The 17,884-nt window shown below is 46.3% G+C and overlaps 1 protein-coding gene across 1 annotated transcript in view; it reads right to left on the bottom strand.

The window, feature by feature from the left end:
- Kdm4a (lysine demethylase 4A) overlaps positions 1 to 17,884 on the bottom strand; it is a 50,896-nt gene extending 33,012 nt beyond the window's left edge. The window contains exons 1-8 of the mRNA XM_059254846.1: positions 17,772 to 17,884; positions 14,603 to 14,779; positions 12,339 to 12,514; positions 6,627 to 6,741; positions 5,014 to 5,207; positions 2,771 to 2,820; positions 1,580 to 1,683; positions 1,095 to 1,232 (exon numbers count right to left, since the gene is read on the bottom strand). Of these exons, the coding sequence (XP_059110829.1) occupies positions 1,095 to 1,232; positions 1,580 to 1,683; positions 2,771 to 2,820; positions 5,014 to 5,207; positions 6,627 to 6,741; positions 12,339 to 12,514; positions 14,603 to 14,740 (915 nt within the window). The 5' untranslated portion in view covers positions 14,741 to 14,779; positions 17,772 to 17,884. The remainder of the gene's footprint in view (positions 1 to 1,094; positions 1,233 to 1,579; positions 1,684 to 2,770; positions 2,821 to 5,013; positions 5,208 to 6,626; positions 6,742 to 12,338; positions 12,515 to 14,602; positions 14,780 to 17,771) is intronic.

Below are 17,884 nucleotides of genomic sequence, written 5' to 3' on the forward strand. Positions count from 1 at the left end.
CCCATAGGGGTTGCCCTAAAGGACCTTGGCAGTCTATTCATGTTTTGTTTTGTTTTTTTTTAAAACTCAATATTGTCCCCAATCTAGTCTTTTGATAAGCACACTGTGTACCTTTGGGAAGCCTCAGGGCACAGTGACCAGGCTTCATATTGGCCAGGTTATTCTGTCCATCTATCTACACTAAGCTGCAGAATAAGGAACATGTGACTGAAGCCCTGCCTAGAGCCAAGTTCAAGTTCCCTGAAGACCTACGTTCTGTGTTTTTTTTTTTTTTTTTTTTGGTTTTTTTTCGAGACTGGGTTTCTCTATGTAGCTTTGGAGCCCGTCTTGGAACTCACTCTGTAGACCAGGCTGGCCTCAAACTCAGAGAGATCCACCTGCCTCTGCCTACCGAGTGCTGGGATTCACCAAGTTTAATGCAGATTAATTGAAGACATGGCGGCTGAGCAGCTGCTCCTCTTTGATAGCTGTAGGGTCAAACACATCCCCACTATGGTCCCCTTGACAAGTGGAAGGCCCTGCGCTCTTGGGGGCTTTCAGTGCTCTTTTTTTTTTTTTTTTTTTTTTAAGATTTATTTATTTATTATGTATACAGTGTTCTGTCTGCATGTATGCCTGAACACCAGAAGAGGGCACCAGATCTCATTACAGATGGTTGTGAGCCACCATGTGGTTGCTGGGTCCAGAAGAGCAGTCAGTGCTCTTAACCTCTGAGCCATCTCTCCAGCCCCGCTTTCAGTGCTCTTAACACCCCACCAAATCATGTTCAATAATAAATGCCCCATCTAGCCTGCTAAAACATACAAAATTTTTTTTAATTAAAATTTTAAAAAGCCACAGATGGTGACATACACCTACAACCCAACACAGAGACTGAGCCAAGATTGTCTAGAGTTTGAAGCTAGCCTGGGCTACAATGGGAGTTTCAGGGCTACAGAGTGAGACAAAAAAAGAGCCTTTATGGACACACAATGCTGGCACTCCCACATAGTCCCAGATTCCAACAGTTCAAAACGACAAAAATGTTCTGACGAGAATTTCCTCGGTCAGACCCTTCTGCCCATGGTGCTACAGAAGAAGAAGGAGCAGCTTACCAGTACAGCTTGCTTGCCATACTCAATCCACCGACGGGTAGCAAAATTGGTAGACTCGGCACAGTTGAAGCCATGGTTGAAGCCAGCGTGGTAACCATATGGGAAAGTGATCATAAACTCTCCAGCTTCTTGGGTCACCTGAACGAAAGCGGATTTGAAGCGACTGCCGCACATGGGAGGAGCTAGACCTGGGCTCCTGAGTGTTTCTCTGCCACCACTTAGCTGATCAACCAAGAAGTCAAGACTGCCAGGCCCTGAACTGCCGTCAACACCTCGAACGCATGCTAAGAGCCTAACTAACCACTCCTCCCAATGAATGCCGAGTGGAAGCAGCGGCCCTCAGCAGCAGAGGAACACATGAGCCACCTTGTTATCAGTCTCCACCCTAGAGACTGGAATAATAGACGGAGAAAACTCCGCCCAACAGACCAGAGGGCGCTCCTGGGCAAGTCCACGGACTTCTGGGAGGACCACAGGCAACTCACCTTGTCAAAGGGAATGCCGTACTTCTTCAGCATTAGTGGGGAAATCAGGGTCATCTTGTGGCGGAGAAAGGCCTCACAGCTTTGAGCACTGCCTGGGAAAAAGCCTGTTTGAAAGAATGGTCGGTCTGAGTTAATAAAGGCTCTGCCCAAGCTCTGGGATCCTGAAGTCACTTCACATCTGCAGATCTCAGGAATGATAAGGACAGTCACCAGAGTGATGCTAAGAGGGGCCGAAGAGATGGCTCAGCAGCTAAGAGCATTCACTGCTCCTACAGACTACCGCGTTTGGTTCCCAGCACCCATGGGAGGCAGCTCACAAGCACCTATAACTCCAGCTCCAAGGAAGGCAATGCCCTCTTCTGGCCTCCACAAATGGTACGCACACAGACACACAACACACTCAAGCATGTAAATATACATTATTGTAAACAAACAAAAACAAAAAAATTTTGGGGGTGTGGGTGTTGTCACTGTGTAGCCAGGGACTCACAGATATCAGTCTGCCTCTACTAGGATTAAAGGCATGAGCCACCATGCCTGGCAAAAAAAGAAAAAGAAAAAAAAAAAAGTGGTGCTAATGTGGCTCCAGTTCCAAGTAGAGTGAGGCCTCTGCTGAGCCTCCCGCTCTGCCAGCTGGAGCGGGACCTGGGGCATCAGACTCTGGCAGCACTCAGATACTCAAGCTGCCCTTGTTCCTACAGAGCTGAGAACTACTCAGTTTCTCCAGGTCTAAAGACTGAGACTGCACCCCAAGTCTGTCGAAGATAGCACATCACATCTACAGTGTGATTACTCAGGATCGATCGATCTCTCTCTCTCTCTCTCACACACACACACACACACACACACACACACACCCTACACCTAAACAAAACACAGTAACTCAATTTGGGCTTTCACATTTGGAACTTTGGGAGGAGAATCTGACCAAGTCACTTCCTGGTTGAGGTTTGGAGAGATGGAGGCAGACAGAGTAGGAAAAGGACCAAGTCCTCCTCAGACAGACTAGGAAAGGCTCAGACTGGGCCTGTTCCACTAATGTGTGTGTATGATCTGGCAGCTGGGCTCATACACCCCACTGCACATGCAGGCCTGTAAAAGGTCACAGGTCAATGACCACAGAGAATGGACATTTCAGAACAGGGAGCTAGACTGGAGAAGGCTGACCCTGTATCTGGAGGGGTACAGTACCTTTGGCAAGACGTTCCAGGCGTTTCCCATGCTCAGGTGGAACAGAATACCTGCAATCACATGATAACATCAGACACCAGCAGAGGATAAGGGAAAGGAGGTGAGGGACTTGCTCTCACTCACAATCACCTTGAAGGAAACAGGCAGGATCCTGAGGGTTCCCAGTCCAAAGAAACGACAAATGTCTGAGGTGATGTGACTGTTACACATCACATACATGTACTGAAATATGGTACTACAGTCCATAAACATATACAATTACTATGTGCCAGCTAAAAATAGGGGTTTACTGGGGCGGGGGAGGTTGAGACAGGATCTCACTATGCAGTCCTGTCTTGCCTGGAACTTAATATGTAGACCAGGCTAGCCTCAAATTCAGAGATCTGCCAGTCTCTGCCTCTCTGGTGCAAGATTAAAGGTGTGTTCCACCATACCGGGCTTAAAATGTATTTAAGAACACCTTACTCGAAGCAAAACTAGAAAGGCTGAGACAGGAAGATAGAGAATTCTAGGCCAGCTTGAGCTGTCCTGGACACTAAACAAACATCTATGGAAATGAAGTATTCCACTCTAAGACAAAGGAGTGGAGAGCCTACACAGAAGGATGAATTTATGTCTTCTACATTCACTCACTTAATAAGACAATACTGGATAAGAGCTCACAGAACAGTAAGTCTCTCTCCGTACTAAGGAACTCCTATAATAAAATTGTTCCATGCACGCTAGGGACGGGGAATCATATTACTGTGAAGCTTTTCACAATGCTCCTGGAAAGGCCTGATGGCCAGGCTGGAGAAATGGGAACATGGTGACCAAGGATGTGGCACCTTGAGACTTGGCCCCATACTGCAGATGAACCCATTTTTCTACCATAAAAGCCATACTGATTACTCAATGATTCATTACTCCTCCATGCAATGTGGTGGAGACATCACAGGAGCTGCTCTTCATGGAAAAACAAGGAAATAAGAACACCTGAGACTCCTGAAAATGTCTACAGAACCGCTAACCTTTCTATTCTGTTATCTTACTTAAATCCTCACAATTTGTCCTGAAGACTATTTCAGTTCAGTGCGGTGGGACACAGATATGGACGCAGCACTGGACGGAAGCACTCACCCAGGACTATCTCCTGGACACGGCACCAGTGGACTTCTAAGCACATGTGCCCTGTCAATCCAAGAGTCAGCAGTGCAGCTCACACCTGGGAAGTGTTTCCCTCACGCCCTCTCCCATGCCTACCACCATGCCACCCAGCTCTGCCCTCCTCTCCAGGTCTCAGCCTGGGTCTCATCTTCTAATGCTTTCTCTGTCCTCCAGCCCACCTGTGTGTCCTTCCTCTGGGGACCTTCCTGCAGCTTTTCCTTCACTATCCTGTCACTTTTCTGCTTCCTGGTATGTCCTGACCAGCCTCCTACCTGTGGCCTGAGCGCTTCACATGTGCTGCTCACCGCTGTCACAGGCAGAGCCTCCACTAAAAGGCTGAGAGTGAGAGACAGGGCAGTACACAGAGAGTTAATTTTTGTCTTCCCTAACATGTGAAAAGCAGAAGCATGCTCAACATAGCTTCATTTGCTGCACACCAAATCACTTTTCCACAAGCAAAGAAATCTTCCTAACATATGACGAGTAAATTTAATATATGCCCCAGGAACTGGGCATGGTGGTGCACACCTTAGATCCCAGCCCTTGGGAGGCAGAAGCAGGTGGATCTTTTGAGTTTGAGGCCAGCCTAATCTACAGAGTGAGTTCCAGGACAACCAGGGTTACACAGAGAAACCCTGTCTCGCAAATCAAGAAATAAAAAAAGCCACAGGCCAAAGAGAAGAGGGATCAGAAAACATCAGCAAGCCTGGAACAGCCCCAAGTCTTTGAGTAACTCCACCACCGTATGAAGCATGGTTCCATACATATTTAAGGACGCTGTTCATTAAACCCTCTATTCAGCCATGCATAGAGACACGTGCCTATTAATTCCAGCATTTGGGAGGCTGAAGCAGAAGAATCTCAAGTTTAAGGCCAACCTGGGCTATGGGGTTGAGACCTTATCTCAAACAACAGAGAACAACAAAAATAGAACTTGCTACTCAAAGGTATTCTGGGCTCCCAAAGCACCTCAAAGTGTAACTCAGCTCCACTCCAAAGCTGGTACTCAGAATCTACACTTCTCGTGTGTGTGAAAAGTCAGAAGCCCTGTGCTATCGGAAGTGTGATGAACTGACGGAACTACAGGCTGACTTTACCAAGACTTTGGCTCTCCGAAGTGCAGATAGTTGATGCTGTATAAGTCCATGTCTTCTGTATGCCAGGCAAACGACGTCTTCCACATGCCAAAGTACAGGTATGGGGTGTTCACCCCCTCAATGGTGATCCCACTCTCCTTTTCCACCAGGTCCAGGATGGTCTTCAGCCGGCCAATGTTCCACTCGTCAACATGCTGCCAAGGAAAGAACAGCCCAGGACACATTTAAAGGCAGAGGCCTCAGCTGACCTGTCACTGCTGACTAAAATGTGGCACATCAAAACCACCGCATCCAAAATAAATAAATAGCCAAGCATGGAAGAACACACCTTTAATCCCTGCATTCAAGGCAGGTAGATCTCTGAGTTTGAGACTGGTCAGGTCTACATAGTGAGACTGTCTCAAAAACAAAAAAACGAAAAAAAAAAAAAAGGTGTTGGGTGGTGGTGGTGGAATGTAATATTAGAAAATAAAAAAAACCAAAAGTTGAAAACAATATGAAGTAAAATTTAAAAATAATTAAGAAAGAGTCAGCAAAATGGCCATCAAGCCCGATGGCCTGAGTTCAATGCTCAGAACCCACACGGCCGAAGGAGAATTGACTCTCACAAAGTCCCCTGACCACATCCTCTCCCTAAGTTCTCACTGTCATCTCGGAGGCCCTCTTCCAAGTAGGTTCTTGATGGCCGCACCCTGCTGTTCTATCTACCTCCACCTCCGGTACTTACAGCCATCACCTTCTCCACCCTCCACCCACCATGTGTCCTTCCATGTGGACCTTGGCACCCATTTCTTTCTGGACCTGTCACCTTCCTGTCACCATGTGACTCCCCACCATACAAAGTGACATCAACCAACTTAGTATCCAAGTCATCTGAGAGATAATCCCTGAAAAGCATTATAGGGTTTTTTATTCACCCAAAGACAGACCTAAATATTCCCCCTTCTACCATAGCAAGGCAACTTGTTAGCCCAAAAAGGCACTACATGCCAAGCCAGTAAAAGCGGTTAAAATAGCTCCTGTTACAGAATTTCACTGGAGAGCTCGGAAATCCAAATATGCTTCTCCTCTTTAATCCCCACCCTTCCATTTGACTAGTCAGAGCCTCTTGCTGCGGAAACCACACTCTTCCCTCTCCCAAAGCCTCGCTCTCTGTGATCTACCCCACCCTTAAGAACTCATCATCTACCACCCACACGCCATGCACAAGCTTGAAAAGGACACCACAGCACCCACTTCACACAAGTGTGGGGCTTACACAAAATCAGTCCCGTGCAGAACTGCAACAAGGAGGAGAGGACAGCAAATGGGGGAGAGCACTGGTTTGTTCAGCCGCCCATTCACCAGCCTTTAAGTACCTACTGTGTGCCAGGCAAAGTACCTACTGTGTGCCAGGCAAAAACTGCAGGGTTCTTAGTGGTCTCACCTTTTCTTTTTTTTTAAAAAAAATATTCATTTAAATTACATTGGTGTGAAGGTGTCAGATCCCCTGGAACTAGAGTTACAGATAGTTATGAGCTGCTACGTGGGTGCTGGGAATTGAACCCAGGTCTTCTGGAAGAGCAACCAGTGCTCTTAACCCCTGAGCCATCTCCCCAGCCCCGTGGTCTCACCTTTTCATAGAGAGTACCATTCACATCTGCACCATAGATGGGAGGATTGAATGTGAGGTTTTTCCAGTATTTACGCTCAAGTTCTTCAAATTCACTGTATCGCGGAGTACAGTACCTTCCAAAAATAAAAGGAAGATGTTAGTCATTTACAGATGTGGTGGTTTGAATGAGAATGGCCCCACAAACCCATGTTTAAATACTTGGTCCCCAGTTGGTAGAACTGGGAAGGGTTAGGAAGTGTGGCCTTACTGGAGGTGTGTCCCTAAGGGACAGCTTTAGAGCTTCTGAAGCCTCTGTCCATCCCCCAGGGTGCTCTCTGACCCCTCTTGCCATCTGAGATGTGCGATCCCAGCTGTCCCTTCCACCACACCTTTGCTCCGCCATCACGGACTCTACCCCTCTGAAACCGTAAGCCCCACATTAAACTAAGTTGCCTTAATCATGGTGTTTTATCACAGCAACAGAAAGGTAACTAATACAACAGAAGAGTAAGTTTATGAGGTATTAAGAACCATATAACATACAAGCCACTATTCCAGGAACAACCAAACATTTCAGAAGAACAATACACAAGGCTGGTAATGCAGCTCAGTCGTAACAGTGTTTGCCTAGCATGCATAAAGCTCTGATTCAAACCAGGCATGGTGGTACATGCCTGCAACCCCAAGACCTCATGCAAATCAGCATAAGGCCATCCTCTGCCACGAGACACTGTCTCAAAAAAACACAAGAGCTGAAGAGCTGGCTCAGCAGTTTAGAACATGGACTGCTTGACTAATCCCAGCATTCCGGAGACAGAGGCAGGCGGATCTCTGAGTTTGAGCCAGCCTGGTCTACAGAGCAAGCTCCAGGACAGCCAAAGCTACAAAGAGAAACCCTGTCTTGAAAAACCAGATAAAAAACCAAACAAACCAAACCAAACTCCTCTCCAGGGCTGGGGAGATAAGGGGTTAAGAGCACCGGCTGCTCTTCCTTTGATTCCCAGCACCCCCACGGCAGCTCACAACACCCGTAACTCCAGCTCCAGGATCTGACGCCCTCTTCTGGCCTCGGCTAGTACCTGGTATACAAGAAAACATGGAGGCAAACACCTTTCCCCATAAAATGAAAAGTCTAAAACTTAAAACAGTCCTCCCTTTGACCCTCTCACTTTCAAGTTTTTCTTCACTTTTCTCTAATAGATCTGTACTGCTCTGCTTCATAAGCAAACAATCTTGGCCTTCTAAGCCCTAATACAGTCCCATCTGCACACTCAGGAGATGAAACAGAATCACCACGTGAGTCAAAACCAGCCTGGGTTACCTGGGTTACAGTGAACTCCAGGCAGAGCTAATCCACAGCATTTCCCTCTGGAGGCCATGGACAGGAGGAAGCCAGAAGGTCACAGGCACAGATGTGAACCCACTCTCCCTTAGGAACATGATACCCTCACCTCTCGGGAAAGGCTGCTGCACCCTGCAGACTCTAGAGTGACGTGGGAGGACGGACTTACAAACACAAAACCCAAAGACACAAATGGAGCCACACCCACACACCAACCCTCCAGGATGCAGAGCCACGGGCCAGCACCAGGATGTCTGCACTAATGGAAAGAAACTGCTCCGAACAGCTCACTTGTTGCTGCTGCATTCCCAGCATCCTCTCAGAATCCAACGCTCAACAGATAATCAAAGGGGCTGAGAGTATTCAAGAAAAAATACTCAGCAACAACAGAAATGAGGGGCAAAAAAGCTTTTTATATATTAGGGTGGAGGGTGGGAATGTAGCTCAGTGGTAAAAGCTTTTGTGAGGACTTATCAACACACACAAAAAAGCAGATAAATAAAATTTAAAAAAGAGCAAACTGGGATGAGGGTGATAAACTGGGTAATGTAACATAAAAATTACATGAAGAAAAAACTGACATGTGCCGACAAGCAGAGATGACGGAGCTGGAGAGATGGCTCGGCAATTAAGCACTGGCTGCTCTTCCAGAGGGCCCGGGTTAGATTTCCAGCACCCACATGGTGGCTCACAACTGTCTGTAATTCTAGTCCCGAGCACTCTGATGTCCCCTCTTCTGGCCTCTGTAGCACCAGACATGCATGTGGTGCACATACATACATCAGGGAACACATCCACACACACATGAAAGGGTTTTTTTTTTGTTTTGTTTGTTTGTTTGTTTGTTTGTTTAAAGAAAGATGACAGAGAGGAGCATGAAGCCTTGATGGGCAGGTAAGTGTGGCCCAGGGCATAGCTCCAGGAGCCATGAAGGATGGCTCAGACGTTCATCCACAGCATGGCACACTTCTTCAACAGACTTCCACATAAATTCCCTGACTAGGCAAAAAGCTGGCCAGTGATGTAGATGTTTTAAGAGTTATCAACAAACCCATAAGATCTCAATTAGAACTGCAACAAGTAAAATGACACGCGGGGAGGGGTGACGCTGAGGTGCACGGAATGTGCCCAGGTGTGAAGATGGAAAACTGCAGACTTAAAACTGGGCCTGCTCAGTGGAGGTGCAGGGAAATCAAGACGTGTGGGCCAGCGAGACTGGGGAATGAAGAAAAGGAAAGAAGGGATCCCCGTGGGCCCTCGGGGTTGAGGAGCGGAGTGGGAAGTGACAAAAGCTTAAGAGCAATGATTGGGAGAGCAGAGTGCAAACAGAGCTCATCTCTGGGAGTGGGAGGGAGACAGAGCCGAATCTTAAAGAATGACTGCAGACAACAGTCAGCACAGACACGGGAAGAGAATACGGCCAGAGGAACCAAGGAGGGCTGGCAAACTGTAACCGGCTCGGCAACTGTCCACCGCACTGGGGAGTGTCCAAGCGGCGGTGAGACAGCGCCGGTGCCCATGACAGACAGAGGAGAACAAGCAGGTGTGATGGACAGATCAGAAAAAGCTCCTTCGGCCTCACCTCCAGCATTCCCCTCTACAACTGTGCAATTTTCCAGAGTCAAAAACGCGTCACACGGCTGCAGCTGTGGACGATGCCTCTGCGTAAGAGGCTCTGGGTTCCCTCTTCAGCACCAACAAAAATGCTCTTAATTAAAAAACCAAAACCAAAAAAACCCAAAGAACAGGGGCTGGAGAGATGGCTCAGCAGTTAAGAGCACTGACTGTTCTTCCAGGAGAGCTGGGTTCACCTCCCAGAACCCACATGGCAGCTCACAACTGTCTGTAACTCCAAGATCTGACACTCTCACACAGATATACATGCAAGTAAAACACCAATGCACATAAAATAAAAATAAACAAATTTAAAAAAAAAAAAACCCTCCTGCAACTGGGGCAGAGGGATGGCTCAGCAGCTAAGAGCACTCACTGATCTTGTTGAGGTCTTGAGTTCGGTTCCCAGCACCCACATTGGGTGGCCTCCAACTGCCTGATCCCCCAGTTCCACAGGATATAGGTACACCCTATTTTGGGGGGTACCTACATGCATGCTAGTGTTGATACAGAAACACACAAACAAATAAAAATAAGATAATCTTTTTTTTTTTGACTTGTGAGACATGTAGCCCTTGCTGGTCTGAACATTGAGTGTGACCTCAAACTCAGAGATCTGCCTGTGTCTGCCTCCCAAGTGGCATGATTAAAGGCATGTACCACCATGCTGGTACAATAAAATAAATCATCAGGGTTTTGGTGTTTTGTTCGTTTGCTTGCTTGTTTTTTGCCTGTGGTTTTTGGAGATAAGAGTTTCTATGTGTAACAGCCCTGGCTATCCTGAACTCACTTTATATAGACCAGGCTGCCCTAAAACTCAGAGATCCACCTGCCTCTGCCTCCTAAGTGCTGGCATTAAAGGCCTGGCTTAAATAAAATCTTTAAGAAAACAAAACAAAATTACTGGTACTGGAGAGATGGTTCAGTGGCTAAGAGCACTTGCTGCGCTGGCAGAGGACCCAGGGTCAATTCCCAGTTCCTCAACAGTGCCTCACAACTGTCTGTAACTCCAGTTCCGGAGACTCCAACATCCTCTGCTGGCCTCCATTCTCACCAGACTGACACACATGTAGACAAACACCTACACACTAAAACAGCAAAACATTAAAACACAAACTTACGGCTGGGGATGAGAAAGCAGCGGGTCTTTATAGATACAAGAACAGGGCCAGCAAGACGCTTTAGCGGGTACAATGATACCTCCGAGTTTGATGACATAAGTTTGATTCCTGGGACCAATATGGGAGATAGGGAATAGTGTCTCCCACCGTTGTTTTGTGAGTTCCACACAAGTGCCATGGCATGCATGCTCACATACTCCCACAATAAAAAATAATTAATTTTTTTTAAAGAACATGGACATGGTGGGCAGTGGTGGTGCACGCTTTTAATCCCAGCACTCCGGAGGCAGAACCAGGCAGATCTCTGTGAGTTTGAGGCCAGCCTGGTCTACAGAGAGAGATCCAGAACAGGCTCCACACAGAGAAACCCTGTCTCAAAAAAAAAAAAACAAACAAAAAAATCAAATAAAAAAAAAAAACATGGACAAGTTTAGCACCTGCAAGTAGAAACAGGAGGGTCAGGAGGTTATCCTCAGCTACAAGATAAACTAGAGGATAGCCTGGGATAGTACAAGACCAAGTCTCAAACAAAATAAAATAATTAAATAAATAAATAAAAAGGTTTAAAGAATGCAGAGCACCATGAGGAAATTCATCCATAAAAAGAGCAGAAAGGCAAAAAAAAAAGTTAGGAGGTGGGGTTGCATGCCTTTGACCCCAGTGCTCCCAGGAGACAAAGGCAGGTAGATCTTGAGTTCAAGGTCAGCCTGGTCTACAGAGTGAGTTGCAGGAGAGCCAGGGCTACACAGAGAAACCATGTCTCCAAAAACCAAAAAAAAAAAGAACAGAAAGGGAAACTATCTGAACCAAAGGAAGTGTTCTTCAGTAATAGTAACACAGCAGCATCCTTGGACAGCTATGAAGAAGCAATCCTAGGGCCAGAGAGATGCCTCAGTGGGCAAAAGTACTTTTTGAGACTCCCATAATCCGTGTAAAGGTAGAAGGAGAGAACTGTCTCTTGAAAATTGTCCTCTGATCTCTGTATTCATGTGTGGTCCATAAATAAAATAAAAACAGCCTGATGTGGTGGTGCCTGCCTTTAATCCTAGGGCTTGGAGGTAGCGGCAGGAGAATCTCTGAGTTCAAAGCCAGCCTGTTTTACATATCTAGTTCCAGGCTAGTTAGGGCTACATAGTGAGACCCTGTCTCAAAATTAAATAAAGTCACCAGGCAGTGCTGGCGAACGCCTTTAATCCCACCACTTGGGAGGCAGAGGCAGGTGGATTTCAGTGAGTTCGAGGAGGCCAGCCTGGTGTACAAACAGTTCCAGGACAGCCCAGCGGTGGTGCACGCCTTTAGTCCCAGCACTCAGCACTCGGGAGGCAGAGCCAGGCAGATCTCTGTGAGTTCAAGGCCAACCTGGGCTAAAGTGAGTTCCAGGAAAGAAGCAAAGCTACACAGAGAAGCCCTGTCTCAAAGAACCAAAAAAAATTAAAGTTTTAAATATTTTTAAAGAAGCAATTCTAGGCTGAGATGTTAAGACAGGGAAAAAAGTATTTCTACTTACTAAGCCTAAAGCACATGCCTGTAACTGCTGCTCTCAGAGGATGAGGCCAGCCTAGGCTATACAGTAAAACGTGTCTCAAAAACAAAGCAGAACAAAATGAAAATTAAAATTTAAAAAAAAAAAAAAAAAAAAGGTATTCCCACTCACTTATCACTATTGGCGATCTTTCGGAACTCACGGACAGTCATGGCTTTTTTCTGTATGTTGTACTGAGTGAAGAGTCCAGACTGACCAGTCACCAGCTGCTGGATGGGTGCAGGGATAACAAGATCATCGATGTCGTCATAGGACGTTCGTGGCTTCCATTCTTTGGGAGGAACGACCTATAGGGAACACAGAGATGGAGGCAGATGAGAACCCAGCAAGCCAGAATCCAAGTGTGTAAGCCATCGTCCAAACTAGCCATCCATTTGACCAGAAAGTAACTCTGACTTACCTATGTTCCTCCAAACCCAGGAAGTCACTGTCAAACTGACACTGACCACCCTATAATCTAGCTCAGTGATCTAAGCAAAACATTACTTGTAAACCCAGGCATCTTATCAGGTGGAACAGCTGATTCTTGAACAGCCCAAAGCTCTTTAACAAACAAAGCCACAGAAGCAAGTGTGCTGACCGGCCAATGCCCGTCAGCATAGTACTCCAGGCTGTCTCGGGTTTGAGACCTAGTCCACACTAAGCTAGTCTATGCTACCAGTAAGACCCTGTCGCAACCAAGAAAACAGTAATTAACATGACTTTTACGAAAGAAAATAATGGATATGCATCATAAAAATCTCAATGGCAAAGCTACACAGAGAAACCCTGTCTCAAAGAACTAAAAAAAATTAAATAAAGTTTTAAATATTTTTAAAGAAGCTTTTAGATTAAATCTTAATATTAATTAAACTTTATATAAAATCTAATAAGTATGTACACTTATTAACACACACACACACACACACACACACACACACACACAGCCTGCAGATGTGCTGAAAGCTACACTGTAGGCCATGCAGGTTCTAACTACTACTCAAACCTCGAAGAAACCATTTACACTTGAGTCAAGCTTTCAGGAGTCTCAGAGACACCAAGGTCCAAGACTAGTCTTCAGCTTTGTAACTCAAGTCCTTGGTTTTTGTGCATACGTTTTTTTTCCCATTACCAGAAAGTAAGAGCTGGAAAAACAACCCTGAGTGGCTAGGTGTGGTGGCCCACGCCTTTAATCTCAGCATTTGGGAGGCAGAGGCCAATAGGTCTTTGAGTTCAAGGTCAGGCTGGTCTACAGAGTGAGTTCCAGGACAGCCAGGACTACACAGAGAAACGCTGTCTTGAAAAACAAACAGCTGGGTAGTGGTGGCGCACATCTTTAATGCCAGCACTCGAGAGGTAGATCTCTGTTCGAAGAGGCAGAGCCAGGTGGGATCTCTGTGAGTTCGAAGCCAGCCTGGTCTACAGAGTGAGATCCAGGAAGGACACCATAGCTACACAGAGAAACTCTGTCTTAAAAAACCAAAAAAAAAAAAGAAAAGAAAAACAAACGAACAAAAAGGAAAACAGCCCAGAGGTATAGAGCACTAAACTGAATCTTCATACCATGAAAAACAAAAAAACACACAGACAAGAATTCGAACCTGGAACAGAATGTCTCCTCTGGGTTCTGGGTTCAGACTTTCGCCTCAGTTTCTGGAGGGTTCTTCCAAAAATGCAATCTCTTTACTGGGGGGGACTCAGAAAACCTTGACTGTGACTGAATATATGAAGGGCTGGTTTGACTAGGGGTTGGGAGGACGGCCCTAATTCAGTGCATAGGGAGAAAAAAAGTACAAACCAGAAACCAATTCCAAACTACAAAGACCAGAATACTCATGGGTCTGGCCAGCGTCCTCTCTCCCTTGAAGGAAGTCCCCATGGGAAAGCAAATTCTATCAAGTGCCCAATGAGAGAAGATAGGGGGCATAATAATCGATGATAGGCAAAACCCTGCAAAGCACCCAGCCCCCCAAGAGGCCTGAAGCCCGAGACCAGGCCTGGAAACACTGGCTATGGGCTTACCTTTCCTGCCCCATTGCCCTAATCGTGCACTGTGCACGCTGATCTTAGCAAGGATTGGCTACACCCTAACTCTCAGTACAACTCAGTTCTGGTCTTCATTTAGGGAAAAAAAATATATATATATATATAATATATTACACACACACACACACACACACACACACATATCACTGCCGCCCACATCAACTTTAGGAACTCAGAAAACATGACCACAACAGGCTGTGTGAAAGGCTGATTTGACTGGGGGAGGGGAAGGGACATTGATTCAATGCACAGAGAGAAAATTAGCGCAAACCGGAAACTAATTTCCAATTACAAGATCAGAAATACTCTTGTAATGGCTGCCTAAGCAGGTTAGCTACCCTGCTCTTTACCTTGGCTAGGCCAGCCCGATGAGCTCCTTGGGATTCAATGTAGGCAATGTATCTGCTGAAGTTCCGGAACTCTTCCATGGTGGGGTAAAAGGTCATTATCCGAGCACTGGGGTTCAAAGTTTCCGATTCAGAAGCCATATTTTCTTCTTTTTCAGGTTGATTTGTTTGGATAAAAATCTGAAGTAAAGGAAACAAAATTAAACAAGGAATCTGCCTCTAGGATAGTTATTTAAATGAACTAGAAGTATGAATAAAATCCTTTCAGGTTAAAAAGAACCTGAGGAAGCCAGAAGGTAAGCAGAAGCCTGTGATCCCAGCACTAGGGAGGAGGCCAGATCAAGAGTTTGGAAACCACCTACCTCTACAAGTACACTTAGTCGTCAACAACAACAACAAAAACCTGGATGTGCCAGATGATGGTGGCACACTCCTTTAATCCCAACATTCAGGAAGCAGAGGCAGGCAGATCTCTGAGTTTAGGGGCAGCCTGGTCTACGAGTGAGTTCCAGGATCGCCAGGGCTACCCAAAGAAACCCTATCTCAGAAAACCAAAACGAGCCGGGTGGTGGTGGCACACGCCTTTAATTCCAGCACTCAGGAGGCAGAGCCAGGCGGATCTCTGAGTTCGAGGCCAGCCTGGGCTACCAAGTGAATTCCAGGAAAGGCCAAAGCTACACAGGAAACCCTGTCTCAAAAAACCAAAACAAAAAACAAAAAAAAAAAAATTGCATATATACAGATCTCATTTGATATGTAGATACTGTTTCAGCTAAAAAAAGAAAACATCATTTAGTTATTGGTCCTATATAAAAATACAGCTGACCTATCTACTTTTTAATTCTACCCTAGCGGCTTCAAGTTATTCCCTTATTTATGTAGCTCTGGCTATCCTGGAACTCCCTATGTAGGCCAGGCTGGCTTGAAACTCAGAGATCCACCTAACTTTGCCTCCCAAATGCAGGGATTAAAGGTGTGTTCCATCACACCCAGCAGCAATCCGTTCATTCAACAAACTACAGCATGATCTAAATAGAAAGTCTCCTATGGGTTCTTTTCTGGGGTACAGCTTTACAACAGGGCTTTAAATTTCTGAAAACTTGGCTGCAGGTTAGGAAGTTTCAGGGTTAATGGGCTGGAGAGATGGCTCAGGGGTTAAGCGAACTGACTGCTCTTCCAGAGGACCCAGGTTCAATTCCCAGCACCTACATGGCAGCTCACAACTGTCTGTAATTCCAGTTCCAGGAGATCTGATACCATCACCAATGTACATAAAATAAAATAAAATTATAAAAAATAAATAATAAAAATAAAAATAAATAAAGTTTCAGGGTTAAAAAGTACTTTGATATTAACAGTATGCTCGGTTTAAAATACTACAGTTGGCTGGGTGTGATAGCACACGCCTTTAATCCTAGCACTCTCTGAGGCAACTCTGAGTTTGAGGCCAGCCTGGTCTACAGAGTCCAAGACAGCGAGGACTACACAGAGAAACAAAACAAAAACAACAACAACAACAACACACACACACACACAATTACACATAAAACAGTACAGTGAAATTGTTCTCTCTACATCAAAATAGTTTCTGCAGTACTCAATGAAGTCAAGCTTGGCTCAATTGCACTGAAACCAGAATTCATGGGACAAAATTTAAACAGGCACTGAGTGGGCAATTCAGGACAAACTTCCTAACTGCAGAGAGAAAACACATATTTTTCGATGAGGACCTCAATCAAGTGGGCAGACCCTACTCCCACTGTTGATAATACAACACTCACCACAACTGGAAAGACAACGCACACTAAAAGGAGCCAGTTTAGAAGCAAAACTAGTACGTCCCTCACTGGACTGCCTCACCCACAGCCCAAGAGTTCTGCTTCCCCAAAGCCACTGACACTCCTAAGGCTATTATATAGGAGGAACCTGTTTACAACCTTCCAGCAACCTAGTAAGGGATTTCGGAGGCAGCATGGAGTAAAACCATCCAAGACAGGAGAAGTCAAACAAAGCCACGGTAGCTCTAGTTAAGCGTTTTTCATGAACTTTGCATGAAAGGCATACTGTTATCCCTGTTTTACATACCAGGAAATGTGCCCAGGGTCCCCTCCCTAAGGCACCTTTCACCACCTTCTGCCACCTCAGCCCCAATATCTACCTGGACTACGTCCTTTAAGGACCCAGAAGCCTGTGCAACCTGGGAGACTTTTCTCTCTAAAAGAAAAACTTGAAAATACTCTAATTTTGAAATTTACAAAAATATAACACAAATACCGGACTGGGGCCCTTCCCCTGAGCTTCAAAGGGGCCACAATGGAGCTTCATTCGCCTCTGGCCCTATTTATCTTTGTGTGCCCAGAATCCCGAACAATGCATGCCACAAAGTAGACACTCAGTAACTGCTGAATAACTCATTTTCTTTGCTCACTTCAGTGGATCCTCCCGTTTCTCTAACCCTAGGGTTCCCTCCCTGCAATATATTCCCTAGGGGAAATCTGGTCCGGGACACCTTCCCACTCGCAATTCAGCAACAAAGCAGAGTCTAGGGCTCTAGAGCATCAGCTCCAGAGTGAAAACTCTGAATACTGACCCGGTCTCTGTCACTTTTTAACTACATGACCTTGGCTGTGTGAATAGGCTGGATGAGTCTCAGTTTCTCCATCTGCAAAATGGGGATCCCAAACCCCTGCTTTGCATGATCGATATGATTAATTCAGATGATGCAAGCGAAACCTAGACGCTAGGCCCGGTACTTAAGCACTCCATAAAGGCAGCTCTTGCAAATAGCGATCTGAAACTCCCGCACTCTCCGCCCCCGCAGCCACCCCCGCGACATCGCTCCCAAAGCAGCCCGGGTTCCCAGTGTCCATAAGCTCAACACTTACACACTGCCCCTCCCGGCCCCACCGCCTAGCCCTGGGAGGCCCGGCCGCAGGAAGAAGAAAATAAGGCCCGGTGGGCCCGCCCCCCTCTCCCGACGTCCATTGGCCACTAGAGATTGGAAAGAACCAATCACAGAACTCACTTTAGGAACTCCTTTTTCTACTGGTCAAGAGACATGTCGATCACTCAGCAGAGACAGACCCACCCCGCCACCCTCCCCCACCGGAGATCACAATCACGGTGGTGGCAGCATCAAACCCAAAGGGATCCAAAGCCCGATGGCTCTCACCTAAAACCTAAAGCCCTAACAGGGCTCAGGCTCGGCTCCTGCTGCCGCCACTCGCCGGTCCCACTGTCTTTCTTGAGGGCAAAGAGACAAAGCTCCGCCTCCTTTAAAGTCGG

Source organism: Peromyscus eremicus, chromosome 2, assembly GCF_949786415.1.
Source record: "Peromyscus eremicus chromosome 2, PerEre_H2_v1, whole genome shotgun sequence".
In the NCBI taxonomy this organism is placed as follows: domain Eukaryota; kingdom Metazoa; phylum Chordata; class Mammalia; order Rodentia; family Cricetidae; genus Peromyscus; species Peromyscus eremicus.